Source organism: Pygoscelis adeliae, unplaced genomic scaffold, assembly GCF_000699105.1.
Source record: "Pygoscelis adeliae isolate BGI_AS28 unplaced genomic scaffold, ASM69910v1 Scaffold261, whole genome shotgun sequence".
NCBI classification, from domain to species: Eukaryota; Metazoa; Chordata; class Aves; order Sphenisciformes; family Spheniscidae; genus Pygoscelis; species Pygoscelis adeliae.
Window position 1 is genome coordinate 860232 of NW_008824115.1, and position 15216 is coordinate 875447.

General features: G+C 40.6%; 1 protein-coding gene across 1 annotated transcript in view; it reads right to left on the reverse strand.

Annotated features, from left to right (window-relative positions):
- Window positions 1-15216, reverse strand: part of TIAM2 (T-cell lymphoma invasion and metastasis 2) — a 96725-nt gene that overhangs the window by 57128 nt on the left and 24381 nt on the right. The window contains exons 5-9 of the mRNA XM_009334292.1: window positions 13937-14122; window positions 12552-12698; window positions 3956-4120; window positions 1173-1283; window positions 630-708 (exon numbers count right to left, since the gene is read on the reverse strand). Coding sequence (XP_009332567.1) covers window positions 630-708; window positions 1173-1283; window positions 3956-4120; window positions 12552-12698; window positions 13937-14122 — 688 coding nt within the window. The remainder of the gene's footprint in view (window positions 1-629; window positions 709-1172; window positions 1284-3955; window positions 4121-12551; window positions 12699-13936; window positions 14123-15216) is intronic.

The window sequence follows — 15216 nt, forward strand, 5'->3', positions numbered from 1 at the left end:
GCAGGGCTGCTCTCAATCCCTTCATCCCCCAGCCTGTATTGACACCGGGGGTTGCCCCGACCCAGGTGCAGGACCTTGCACTTGGCCTTGTTAAACCTCATGAGGTTCACACGGGCCCACTTCTTGAGCTTGTCCAGGTCCCTCTGGATGGCATCCCATCCCTCTGGCCTGTTGACCACGCCACCATATCTTTGCAAGGTATATAATTATTCCTAGGCACAACCACCTCCCACGGATAAAAAGCCTGTCAGAATTTGTACCAAAGGACACTGTTGATACTGTGCCAACAGAGGATCCCACTACCAAAAAAGAAAAGGGCAAACCTTGACCATGGCCTGACTGAGACTGATTGTATTAAACCTGGCAAACGACATTTGTCTTCTGATGATTCCACACTTGAATTATTTGGCCAGCGCAGCAGAATTAGAAAGTAGACCCTTCCCAAACGTAAGAAGTGTGCTTCCCAGTGTAAAACAACCAGTTTGGGTCTTTGTTATAATGCCTCGAGTTCTTTGCAGACTCAGACTCCGAGCTATCAAGGATGGCTCTACCTGCTCTGAGACAGAAAAGTCCTGAAGAGAGAAAGTAAGCAATGATAAGAATAAAAAGAAGAATTCCTGAGAGCTTACCAAAATCACTTATGTTTTCAGTCTTCGTAAGATGAATGTGATAAACATTTAATGGACAAATTTCTATTTCATCATACACCTGTTGGAAAAAAAAAATAACAGAAGTCATCAAATTGCAAGCATCAAAACCCAAAGGTACTGCATGAGAAATAAGCACAATACTCTTTGCATCAATAAAGAGACGAAACTTGCTGTCTTTACACAGAGAACTGTGTTACTGTGCAAGCATCACCGGTATCAGTGGGACAAATGCTAAAGATAGAAAGTAAAGCTAAAGATAGAAAACCCAGCCTGGAGTAGAGACTGACACTTTGCTTTTGTACCAGAAGCCCCACTTAAATCTTCAAACGGTTCTTGAAGAGAGTGTTTGCAGTGCCTAGCCACCCAAATGTCTGCATAGGCATGGACTGTGTGAATAAGGATGGCAGAATGCAATCCAGGAACAGCTTTAAAACCTTCTTTTAGATCTAAATCACACATATTTATAGGTGATAATCCAAATGTAGCTACAGACATCACAGAGCTTTATCTAAAACGAGTCACACTTTCCTGGTCTACTATGTATTCGTATGGTTCAGGAGCACAATACTCAGTATTTTCATCAACCAGTCTTCTGAGTTGTAGGCCATAGTGTCTTGGCTCCAGCTGTTTCATCTAAGGAATAAAGAGAATGGTGTTTGGAATTTGTTATTTATTTCTAGAATCCCAGAAGACAAAGAATTGACACACACATACAAAAAAGTCGTTAGAAATCATGCAAAAGCAATCCTCAACAAGTCATTTTCTAACTATTTTTGTGGTATAAACAAAACTAGCTGCATTGCTTAGAAGATAAGGTTCAAGTGCAATTTCCATTTTCCCTTACGATCCTCCCAAATCCTTTCATAAACACTGTGTCTTGGCTATTAGATTAACTGAGCACTGCTATATATTTCCAAAGATATCACAACTGTTTTCTGTCCTTTTGAACTTACACTCACAACCATCTTTTTCTGTGACTACTTTTAATGACTCAGTTCTGCTGAGCAACTTTTTCTTCTGATGTAGAAAATGTCTTATGCATGTATGGGCTGTTAGGAGAGGGGATGGGATGGGAAGCAGGTTCCCTAAGGGTTTGCCTTTATTGGATTTTATTTTTATTGCTGGGTTTCATCTACGATCAGAGAGTTTCACCTATTTTTTTTCACCACATGAGGTCAAAGCAAAAATCCTGTCTCAACAGGAAGTCAAAGGGAAATAGGAATATTCCCAAAGGGTATTAGCCTGAAAGTGTCGAGCCCCTGATGGGAGTCTCTCTGAAAATCAGGATGCTGGTGAGACCACTGCACAAAACATTTCATTTTAGCATATTAATAGAGCAACATTTCTAAAACAGGAGGAAGAAACATTTCTAAAAGAGGAGGAATGACTGCATCCCTGACAGCTATTTAACGTCTTTAATGCATCTCTGCAGCTTACAAAATATAAATCTACTGAGTAACTAGTAATTACCTTAACATTTTATTATGTGTAACAGTTTACGAGTTGCATGTGTTCTGTATCCTGAACAATTGTATTCAAATGCACATTTTTTTCTATATGTGCTATCCAAAAGCCTCAGATAGAAAACAGAAATGAGAAAAGTATAAACCCCATAAAGCATGAATGAAGGGAAAAAAAACAACCCCTTTGAACTTTATCCTTATACACATAACATTCAAACATGTTCTGTTAAGAAGAAAGATTCCTTACACTCACCAGAGCAGAATGAAAATGTAAGAAGGAAAAGAACCAGGACAGATGAGCAGAAAGTATTCAGCATTAGAGAATGCTTATGAAAATCTTTACACACAGAGTAGAAAGAAAAAATAAAACAGAAAAACATTTAAGAAAAAAATAATTTAAAACTAAATTTTCATGTGATACAGACAACAAAAATTAAAAGTCAGCTTTACAATTACACATACTTTGAAATGATGGAGTAAGAGAGGTAAGGAATTTCCTTTTGAACTTAATTTTACGTTTATAAATTTTATTTCCCCTTTCAGGGGTCGTGCATGTCACCATAACTACTTCCAAATGTTTCAGCTCTACCGTGCCATCTGGTGGTCAAATAATGTCTCAGACAATCCCTTTAGCCTGACTAGGTACAGTGACTTTTTAAAAAGTAAAGCCAGGCATTAAACTGTTTCTTCAGGATTCAGTCTCCACCAGCAAAAGCAACGAGAAGATAATTTATTCTCAGTGATGCCATAGAGGCGCATTGTGACTTGGCTAAATCTTGTGCTTATTTTCATTTAAAAACTATAGTTCGCCCTGGATTTTTAGAAACTTGTATAATGTAATAATTTTTTTTGTTGTTTACAACGTTATCAGGTGCAAAGAGCCATTAAATTGGGTCCTTTCCTCCATTAGAAGCCTCAAAATTCATTAACTTCAAGCCAGTTGAATGAGCTCACCTGAAAGTTCACACTAACCTATGCCAAAAGCTACAGCTGGATTTTGCACAGAGCAGGACTCCTTTTTTTCCTGTTTTCCCCCTTTATTTGTGAAGTAAATAACTGTATTTACCAGTTGTCAGAAAACAGAACTTGGGAGTAAAGTTAGTTTTTCCAAAAAGCCTGTTTGCATAATTTAAGTGACTTGATTCATGAAGTTAGAGCTAAATTCAAGCACTGACACATACGGAGACAAAGCTGCTAGGTACATTGCGATGTTCTAGAGGTGCTGGTCTTTTGTCTGTAGTTAAAATTGGTATTTCTACTTTACCTTCAACCTGTGACTCAGTTTTCTGTCCCAAGATCTATAGCAAACCCTCTCAAATTGCTGGCACTGACTTTCAGAAGGGAATGCACTCTTCGAAATTCACAAGTAGAGCTGGTATTTAATTAAAAGCTTAAAAGGGTCCTTTAAAAAGCAAATATATATCATAGCCTTTGTCACAGCAGTCTTAAATGTCTTAATCTCCTGGCATTAACTCAACCAGTCCCCATTACTCCTCTGTGATTGATCTGCACAGAACAACTGGGTTCGCAGCAATGACAACATAGAGTGGACACGTGCTGAGATTTCTCAGGGGCTGACTACCTGGCAAGCCGTCACCGCTCTTTAAGTATTCACTGTGCGCTGACTGGAGCAACGCTTCTTGAAAACCTTTCCACAACCCTGCTACCTCGGCTATAATACACAAATAACACAACTAAAGGAAACAGAGCAGTGTGCCTTAACACAGTGACAGGGAGATGCTGGTATCATGCTCTCACTATTTAGACATCCTCTGATATATTACATTCCTTCTCAAGTCCACAGCTATTAACGAGGTGCAACTGTACATGAAAACTGAGTACCTTGCATGCCAAAGACAAAACATCTTCCACCCTGTGCTCTGGCTTGAGGGTCAGTGCCACTCCTTGGCCGTCACAAAAGTGAACATATGTTTGTGTTTCCCAAGCACTCTCCTTCTGGATGCTCTCTGGCACTGAGCAGTAGACATTCAAAAAGTCATCGACTTGCTGCTGGAAACAAGGGAGAAACGTACAACATATGTGGATGTTGCAAAAAACCCCAAAAGTACAATTACATTGGCAGTTTGCAGTGGATATGTACTTAGACATGGTACTGTATATTTCCCCATGGCAAGACAGGGACAAAGTACTGTTACCTGCTCTCGTTCACTATCAAAGACTTGATTTTCTTGAGAACAGGCTGCACTTCCTCTGCATTCCCATTACGGCCTTTTATGCCTTTATCTGATATTAACTGTTGATTTAATTTGTAGCTACCTGATATTATATCACAGTGTGAATGAATTCTTAAGAAGAACTGACTACTACAATTTTACCTAATTAACAAATGCAAAAAAAACGGAATTATTGTAATTTTGACAGAAAATGATAATATAGTAAACTTCCAGCAGAGAGCACTGTGGAGCAAGGCTTGGCATAACATAATAAAGGACTAAAGCAGGAATAAAGTGTTCCTGTTCTATTTACAGTTTAAGAACATATTGTTTCATAGGTAGCACAGGGTATTTGCCTGTTTACCATTTTGCTTCACATTCACCCTCGTCCCAAAGCCACTCCGCTTGATGAAATAACAACATCCACCCTGAATAAATTCCCTGTCATTTTCTCACCCTTCATTTTCACACTTTCTCTTGTACTGCACTTCAGGCTACACATTTCAAAGGAAGCCACACAAGAAGAAAAACACTGAGAGCTGTTCAGAATTTCGAGTGTCACCTATATATTTGGGTCTGCCTATTCAGCACGTCACTCAAATACCCACATCAAGGCATTTAAGTTTATGCAGATAGGGTCCCTCAATTCCCCTCACAGTCAATGGAAAGGGACAATAACCCTGTAAAGTGTTATTTAAGATACCCAAGACATGTCTTAAGATATTCCGAGCTGTTCTCAGGAGCACCTACCTCCCTAATGCTTTTTCTTTGTATTTTTGTTTGTTTGTTTGGGTTGGGGAGGGGGGGGTGTTGCCTACATAAAGGCCCTTGATTATGCAATTCTTACTCCTGGCTCTGCAGGGCACAAGCCCAGGGGTGCATTGCAATTAAAAGCTGCAGTAAAGTCACCGCACAGGGACTGCTTCCCCTGCTGCAGGCAGCAAAGTTATTGACAACAATCTACCAGTAGCAACACAGACACCAATATTATTTTGTTTTTCCAAATAACAACCATGGCTGTGAAAATGATGTAGTAAGCAATCTTACTCGGGTAATTACGAAACAATGCAGAAATTCAGGTTGCAGCCAACCTGGAGTATGGCACAGTAATAATTTGATGTCAGTGTAACACTGCTTTTGGCAGAATAATATTAATGAACTAATGGCATTCACGAATCTTATACCTCTTGCTCAACTGTCCCTTTTAACTAGTTGAAAATGAAATTTCAATTAACACAGGTCCATGGAAATCCTACTAAAATCCAGCAACTACTATACATAACAGGAATGCTGTTATGCTACTGCAATTAACGGAGCGATGAAATCTACACCAGGTGAAGTTTCACCTCGGTGGCTGTGGTTCCAGACTGCTCATAACACTGGTGTCGCTGAAGAAGATAATTCCCATAGAAGCATGGTCCTCTCAGAAAGCACTAAATCAAGTGCCTGGGAATGAACGCTGCCCTCCTTCCACGGTGTAAATAACAAAAAGGAGAAAGGGCAAGGCAAGCAGGCTGCGAGAGCAATGAGTCAGACTGAATTCTCCAGCGGCTTCCTCCAGGGAAAACCAAAGCTACGTTGCCTCAGCTTAGGGTGCTGAGGCTGCTGCCTCCCAGCAGCTCAGAGGTTTGTAACTACCACAATGGTTTTTTGCACTGCAACAGTAGTTCTTCAAATCTGTCCAACAGAAATAAATCTCACTATTGCCAGAGATAAAAACAAAACCAACCCAAAACAGAGGATGATGGTGGTAAGAAACAGGTTTAAGGCCACCTTCTTCCAGAAGCTTTTAAGACAGGACAGAAAGTTCTGCAGCCAGTGTAAGATGCTTTCCTTTCCTTGCCACATACACTGGTGCTCAAGCATACGCCTTGAGATAAACTTGCCTCTTCTATTAAACATTACTACGTTCCTTAACTGCAGTCAAGGCAGTGCTGCTCCATCCACATTTTCCATCTTAGAAAATCTGACATGAAAAGGGACTATTTTTTTTTTCCTGTTATGCCTGCAGTGACTAATTCTACAATAGCTCATTCATTCATTGCCACATAAAGTTATAACAACCCATCCAATTTTCCAGAAATAGGTGCCAGGATTTGCAGACTGTCACACGTTGTGCCACAGGGCTGCTGCAGGACCAATAGGTTACTTCATAATTTCCCCCCACTATTTGCCTCTGTTTTTATCATCCTTTTCAGGGAAAATACAGCCTCTCTGGCAGACTTCACTATTCGTCATTCACTGCACTCCTCAGGTAGCATTTTATAAAAGTTTTGATGCTGTTTTTGTTTTTCATTTGAAATCAGCCAATGAAACTGGGCTGATGCCAAAGTAACGGTTTTCAGAGTTACGATGAATCATTTCTGAGTTGTCGTATGATTCATCTAAATGTCAGGATCTTAAAAATGCCCACGCTATATTTAATCCCCATTAAAAAAAAGGTTTTAGAAATGAGGTTGAGATGATGATAATAATAATAATAATAATAATAATAATAATAATAATAATAATAATGTTTTTCTAGAAATAAGGTTTAGCTCCAAAGCTTTGCTTCAGCATCGAAATTAGTGTGGGTTTTTTCAGCCTTGAAACACAATCCTGCTAAGCTTTGTAAAAGCTGCAGCGACACTGCCCCCACGCTGGTCCCCTCTACCCAGGGAGTGGGTCTGCAAGCCCCTGCCCGAATTCGGAGCAGGCTGCTTTTATCCAACAGCTACAGAGAACACATAAACCCTGTTGCGAGAGCTGGGTCAAGAAGCCAGACCTTGTCCCTTCCCCAACACGGTACCAAAGGGAGAAGACTTCATTCTGCCTGCTCCCTGGCACCTTCAAAACCCTTCTCTGTCTCCTCAAAAGGGTTCAGGAAGAGCAAATGCACTTATTACACCAGAGTACAGGAGACCCACTGCAGACCCCATTGCACAAGGCAGCACCGTCGACCTCCCAACCCCGAGGGGATCAGTGCTAAACTGAGGGACTGGTGTCACAACCCTTCGGGAGAAACCTTCAGGGGTGCACCCAAGAGATTCTGCCTCTCCTCAGGTTTAGGAGGGACCAAACCTTTCCATGTTTTAACAGGACCGGACAGGAATGAATTGTGTTTGCTGTCTCTGAGGTGGGAAACGGATGCCATCCCACACCAAACCCAATGGCACATTCTGGAGGAAATTGTAAGTGTTCTCTACAGGAGATAATTTCACCCAGAAATCCCTCATAATTATAATTTATTTTGAAAAGAGAGGAGTGATTTGGTTTCAATACCTTCCCACCCCAGGACATAACAAGCAAGTGGTCAAGTAACTAAGATACTTTCAGGAGGCAAAACAGCATTATAGGATTAGCTGCTGTCAGTGGGAGATGCCTCTCCCAGTGGTATAACTTCTGCATAATTATATATTTCTTTCCTACCCAGCCATTAAATGAATGCACGTGATGAGAAAATGAACCAAGTGGCACATAATGATACAAAAATCGAACACAGAAACCTATGAGAAATGACGAACTTTGTCCAAACCTTCCTCACGGGATTCATTACAGCTCTTCATTATAGTTAATCATTTTCAAGAGCAATATTTCATTTTAAATGCAGATTTTTACTTTTGTCTAATACCTGGTACACAAACTCAGCTGAAAGGGAACAGTACTGTAGTATGCTTTTTTAAAGTCTTCTTTCAAGTTTTAAACTGCATTGGGGGAATATCTAGTTCAGGGAACAAAGGAGGAAAAGGGACAGGGGGTAGATGGGAAGACAAATATCCCTTTGAGTCTGGCACATGTTGCTGTTAAAGAAATTCAGCTATACCATACAGAAAACAAAGTCCAGAAACCCTGTGCCTAAGACTTAATTTGAATTTTTTATTTGGAGCCGGCACGAGCCTACCGAGGGAGAAGGATTCTGTCTGTAAGCCCCGCAGTACATAGACAACACTCAGTGGTCCTTCATGTGATCATGGATTTTGGAGCGTCCTGCTTTGCTTCCAGACCAGGGGATGGCAACATTATCCCCAGCGAGGATGCGGGAGCTGAGAGGGACCACGACTCATGCCAGGCAGGGGTGAGCAGCAGCTCTCCTCCTCCTGGGCACAGGAAAAAATCAGCCGCAGCTATTTACTGAGTAATGCAGTTGAGGGGATGCCACTTCCTCTTCCTTTACTTGGGCAACCTCCAGCTATATATTAACTCACACTTCCCTGCTGGTATGCTCCACAGACTTTAATTAGACTTTATTTGCCTTTATACTCAAAATATACAGGTTCTGTTGAAGTAGGCAAAGGGGAAAAAATACACCTTGGGTTTTGCCATACTGTGAAGGATGCTTTCAAACAAGCTCAGTTCCAAATCTCTCTCAGACAGCGTATACGCTGGAAGGATTAGTGTGGTGAAGAAGCTTCTAGGGATTTTTTTTAAAATTATTATTAGTTTTTTTAAAAAAGGCTACCATGCATGTTCAGAAACTTAGTTTAAAGTGGTTTCATTAGCAGAATTACAATCCTGCCATCTAACGCTAACTGCATTTTATGAAGCTCTGTGGGGTTTCTGAACCAGCCTCATCATACACTTAGTGAAATATATTCAGGAATTAGAAAACAAACGAGGACAGGCATATCTTACCTCAGCAGAGTTGGCTGAATTTTGGACACTAGCAAATCCATGTCCTCCAGCTGAATCAAAAATCTATTAAAAATATTACAGATAAATAAATAGGTTAAACAAATAAAACCCTTTATTTCTTACCTGTGTTAGGTAAATTCTTCAAAAAATAAAAATGAAAACTAAATGAATAAATATGTATCAACCTGCTAAACTTTTTATCACTTTATTCTGACTAGAAGAAGTATTAAAGAAATACAAATCTCCCTCTATAAAGAAAACTTAAGCAAGTTTTCTCCTTCAGGCTACATGCACACTCATATTCAAATATGTATAAAAGCATTCATGTCCTTGTTTTTTCCTATCTACTGTTTAGCAATAACATTAAGGTCATTTACCTTCAAATCATGCACTACGCTCAAAGTTACAGTTTCACTCTTCGCGGTACTGTTAGGTACAGCTACAAATCTCATAAGGATTTAAAGGTACTATTTCAAATCATTGTTGCTGTTTTCTAAACCTTCTTACCCTATAGTTTTTCATCTCTTCTAACCGAGCAGTTGGTTTGACACTATCGATGGGAACTTTTAGCTTAGCTTTAAAGACATACTTGACCCAAAACCTGCACTATTAAGTAATGAAAATAGCTGACTACTGTGTCTGCTTTGGAAGTGATGAAAGCAGAAACTGAGACTTACATTCCCCATCTGTTTTGAAAGCTTAACTACTAGTATCTCACAAAGGCGCTAGGCTTATTAATGAAATCTTTAAAAATCCAATAAATGGCTATGGATACAATCAGATATTTTGGTGATAAGGGTTGTATAAACACACGGGTAGATCTATACAGTTTATACACGACATTGAGATTTGCAGCTAATAACATTACCCTCCCAAAGTGCAAATATAAATAGTGTTTTTTTACCTCCTTCTGCAGTCAGCAAATCAGGACAATATCAAACTTACACCTGAGCTTTTTTTGTTTAAGTTTTTCTTTTCTTTTCTTTTTTGTGCTAGCAAAAGCTTTTGGGGTAATCCAAGACAACAATAAACTCTCTCTTAAAATTTCATACGAAATCCAATTTCTGCCAATGCAAATAAAGGTCACCACTTCTGAACTTCCTCTTCCTTGTCTCACCCACAGATGTAATCAAAGTATTTTATTGTTTATGATTTCTCAAAACAGTTTATCATTTAGACACAAGAAAGCAGATAAGCATTTAAGAAACTGAGGATAATGTGAGCCTAGACATCCTCCATCTGCTACAGTGCAGTTTTATTAACTGATTTGTAAAAGACTGAGCCACTTCATTAACGTTTACGAAAGCCTCCCAGCATAGAAATGCTGAACCTTTTTTTTATTAATACCATAAAATTAAACTTAAGATAAAATTAAAAACTTCTCTGACACAACGACGTTCAAGAATATACCATCTGATTTTGAAGCTAGGGTACGCAGATTAAAACATACCAGCTCCAGTCAAATGAACTTTAATTAAATCCAAGAAAGCAGGACATTTTTAACCTATTGTTTGACACAGACATAGCAGCACAATGAGCAGAGAAGCAAGCTCCACTTCTCTGCTTAACCCAATTCCCCAGTGGGCTGAAAGAGATGACAAGAAAGGCAGCCTCAGGCCTATTCTGATTTTGATGTACAATTATGTGCATACACACAAGTCTGAGCAAGGACGTGGCTCCCTTTTCAGCCACCTTCTAGGTTCATGGGTCAGTTTGCAAGCCATGCCCTTAAAAATTCCCCACATTTATGGGTATGACTCATAGGCCAGTGTTATTCATATGCAACGCTCAGCATTTACATTTCCTTAATTTTATTGTAGGATGTTTAATTAAAAAAAAAAAAAAATCAAGAACCTTAGGTCGTGGATGAAAATGAACACTTTTTTGGGCCAGCTGGTTGCAAGGTTTGGAATAAGGAGCGTGAGGACGTGCCGGGGGCACCGCCACCTGCACCAGGGCTCCCTCCTCCGCACTCGGAAAAGCACGGGGAGGGCAGCAGGAGCCTCCTCTCCTTGCCATGGAAGCAAGATTCTCCGTCCCCGAGCTCCACAGAATCCCCTTCACAGGCTATAAAGCATACGGGAGGACGTACTACCCAGTTAAGACAGTGCGAGCTATCAGCTCCGCTGGGAACGGAGCTAAGGGGCATAACATCCCTTCCCTCAGGACTCTTATTAATAAAGAAATAGAGGTGCAAGACTCACAGACCGGCCTCACCTGCTGGGGAACACAAGGAAATGATGTAAAAAGGATGACCTGGAGAATATTTCTCCTTCAGTTCCCTCTTTCATAAGACAGACTTGAGTTTTATTCTTAAGTCAATTTCACCATGTAAACACATCTCGATTGATATGCTAAAATGCGTAACAGTCACCCAAAGAAGCTTAATCCCAGTGTAACACATAGATATTTACCTATTAAAAATACAAACCACTAGACCAGAAAATCATGACATGTTATTTTGCAGCATTAAATCTGTTGCATCAGGTCTGGGACTATTGCAGTAGGCGTACAGATAGGCTTGTTTAAATATTCCACAAGCAGATTACCGGACATGTAAGAACAGCCGATTTTCAAGTGCCGATCACAGATTTTTGACTAATAAAATCAAAATACAAGGGCCAGGGAACAGCAGGAGCAAAGTCACCTAATGAACAATGCACAAAATACTGCTTTGCAGAAGAAACAGCAGACAGGGCAAAGGCTAGTGAAAATAGTAATGTTCCGCATGTGGGTGCACCTCTACGCCTTCTGCCTCACCGTCATGGAAGTGTCTCTGCTGTTACTTACCTTTTTGTCAAGGAGAAGACAGCGAACTTTTGTTTCACGTTTCATCGTGTTTTTATTAAGAAAATACAGACTCCTGAATTGTGGGGCTTACAGTAAATGCGTGCACGGGCCGTTAGTTTCACAAAGAGAAAATGACCCTGTGAGATGCTGTAGCTTCGTTAGCAGTTAACGCCGCCCTTCAGCGGGGGCACGCACGAGCACAGCCCCTCTTCCCCGGGCCAGCCCGCCCCACCACATCACACCTGCGCCAAGCCTTCAGCTGGTCTAAACTGGCACGGCTTTATTAGTCAGCTGTCTGCACCCGCAGCTGGCCTCCTGCGTGACAGCAGTCTTCTCCTGCTGGCTAAAATGTACTTCCAAGCAGGGCATGTTGCTTTGAGAGGCCATGCCAAAGACGGCTGTCTTTGCAGCAGTTTCTCCTCTTTTTCCCTTGAAGACTCACCTGTGTTACTCCACATTAAATTGCAATAGTGCTTCAGAGTCCCAGTCATAAGCCAATACAACACCGTGTTAAGGACTGTGCATATAGGCTATCTCCAAAGAAACCCTACTTCCAAACAGTTTGCGATATGCCAGAAGGCAAGTTTTCTTACAAATTCAAACCTGATGGTCTCGTGCTGCTGATAATAAACTACTGGGTCAAAACCTCTCATTCACCGATCTTATTTTTCACAAAGAAACCCAAAATTAGATACATATTCTTCACAAGTGATGTTCCCATTGCAAGTCTGCCACATCTACTGAAATTGCAAATGCAAATTTGATGGACAGACATCTCCTACCCCGTGCACCAACAGCACCTCGCAGGATGAGCCCCAGCAGAAACAAGCCCTTCTATGCTATCCTGAGCAAGTAAGATCTACCTGAGTTATGGAAGGTCGCTTTTCTTTTCCTTTTCTTGCCAATGTGTCCAGTCCTTTTAGCGAAGAAAATAAACCCTTCTTATTTCGGACTCTTTGTGACAGAGATAGGGTACGTTTCCTGAGAGCAGCTTCATCCCTGGAGCAGATCTATTTAAACACAGAGACAGGCCTTCCTATATCACTTTCGTAAGAGCAAAACATGGACAGTTATTTCAATTTGAGGCATCAAATGAGAGTTACTTCAGTTCACTTCAATGTAATATGCCAAGGTGCAAGGACAGTGTTTTAAACTCAGCAGTGATGCTTGTTTTGGGATTCCAGTGGTGTGATAGTGTAATTTTTTTGTCATGGGGCAAAATTAGAAGGTCATAGGAAGGGAGGAACTGAGAAAATATTGCTCTGTACAATAAAAGAAGTCAATGAAAAGACTCCAAAGAAGAATGATAACCTATCATTCAGATATGAAATTGCTAGAGGGAGAAAGACTCTCAACATTGCCAAACATAGGCGATAAACGTGCTATGGCATTGAGTTATTAACAAGCAAAGACATAAACCACGCAGATAAAAACAATGGCAGAGAGAAACACATTCCCTGATGGGACTTTCAGGACTACTATTCAGACTGACTTCTCACGCAGCAGATGTGGTCCGTCCCTCTCTGCCAAGACCAGCCTCACGGACCTGCCAAGGTTAAAGAGCAGAGGCGAATCTGCTACAGCCATACTTCACTTAAAGCTGACAGGGTGACAACAGCTTACAGGAGCTGAGGATCTCCCTCATTCTTCTTTGCAAACACAGGCCCCAGTTCTTAAAAAGTTACTTATAATTTTGGATTCTCTCTAGTTTTAGCCTATTCTAAAAATACTTCCTCTTCAGGAGGGTATTAAACTGTTTCTGAAAAATAGAGCCCTCTGGGACCTCCAAAAAAGATCAGCTCAGCCCAGGGGGACCTGAATCACTTCTGGGCATTTCGGTGTGAGGCTCTTTTCACTCTAAGTGACTTAGCCCCTATACACTTTAAACTCTGAACTCAGTGGAGGTGAAATCATAGTGGCAAAATTTCTATACAATGACTCATCTACACCTGAAGAATATTTTGGTTTGTTTCTTTTTTAGATATAGGTCAGAAGTACCCAGTTCTGGAGTCCTCGGGGACCAAAAAAAAGTCATGGCCATATCCTCATGGTTTCAAAGTCTGTGCCTAGGGAAGAAAATTTTTTTTTGCAGTCAAGGAACAGGCAGAAAGGGTGAGAAGGGAACAGGGCTGTCTGAGCCAATGCATGTGGGTGCAGCCATGTATTATCCCAGCACAATTCCACATCTAAGTACAATATTAATGATGGTTTTGTGTAATGCACCCATGAAAAGCGCATTCGGACTTACCAGTGCATGGAAGGATGAGACGGAGAAAATGCCGAGCCGCCCCAGTGCCAATTTTGAAGGACGACTGGCAGCAGCCAAAAGGCTCTTCGGGTTTGGGAGCTCCCCACCTTGCAAACTGGCTAGGTAACATCGCATTCGGAAAAGGTCCATGTTAAATTTTTCCAGATTCTGTTCCCATTGCTGGATCTGTTTAGATACAAAAAGGGACAATTAAAAGGGGAAAAATGTCTTTGTGGGCTGCACTGAAAATTCGAGCTCTTCCACAAACCCATAGTAAATTACTTTCATCTGGTGGTATATGGATTAGATTAGTTATTCCCTGCCAAAACACATTCAGTCATATTGTGTTACATCAACCCAAAAGATGGCTTGAAATAAAACAAAGCTGGTGGTCTTAAATGCATACTGACAAGATGAACATACCATGAACTTCGGGTAGTTTGATAGCCACAAAAGCAGTTACATAAAAACACAACCCTGTGGTTCACGAAGCCTGCCCCCCCCCTTCTCTCTTTCTCTCTTTTTTGAAGACTAGTTTTGTTTCCTTCATTTTTATGAGCTTAGATTGTATAGTTGGCTGGCTGAAAGCAAAGCTGCATAGCTACACTAATGCCTACGCAAAGTGAAGTAGCTACACTGATAGGTCCTGCTCATTCTTTACTATCATCCTCTGGCCTCTCTATCTGTAAACGGGAGACAATATTGGCAACACGAGCATGTGCAGTTCTTTGTCTGACATGCTTACATTAAGGTTAAGACATGCTTACGCTCAGGCAAACTGCAAAAATGAGCTATATATGCCCAATACAAATCACTGGACCAAAAGCAAGAATGTATACACACCCTTCATGCAATTTTTATACATATCTAACACAGGTACATACAGATTTAACAGACAGCTTAATCCAGTTTCAATGTAAAATTAGGAAAGCGTAGAGATTAAAATTTTTACTAGACAAATGAAGTTCTCAATCAAGACTCAGATGACAGATTTTAAGGATCTATGTAGATACACACTCATCTACACAAACACATGTTCTTATGTACTGTACAAAAACCAAATTTTGCCTTTCATTTCCCCAACTTACAGATTGGTAGTTGCAGCTAAAATCTGCCCCACAGTGTACAATATACATTAATACCGATAAATAGTACAAATAAAAAGGCAGCTGTGTTTAATAGAGTAGGCACATTCACACATGGGAAACCAGAAAAGGCATGTCCATTAGGTTAATGTACACGAAGTTCATGTACTGAAGATTGTTAAAATCCCCTGACAA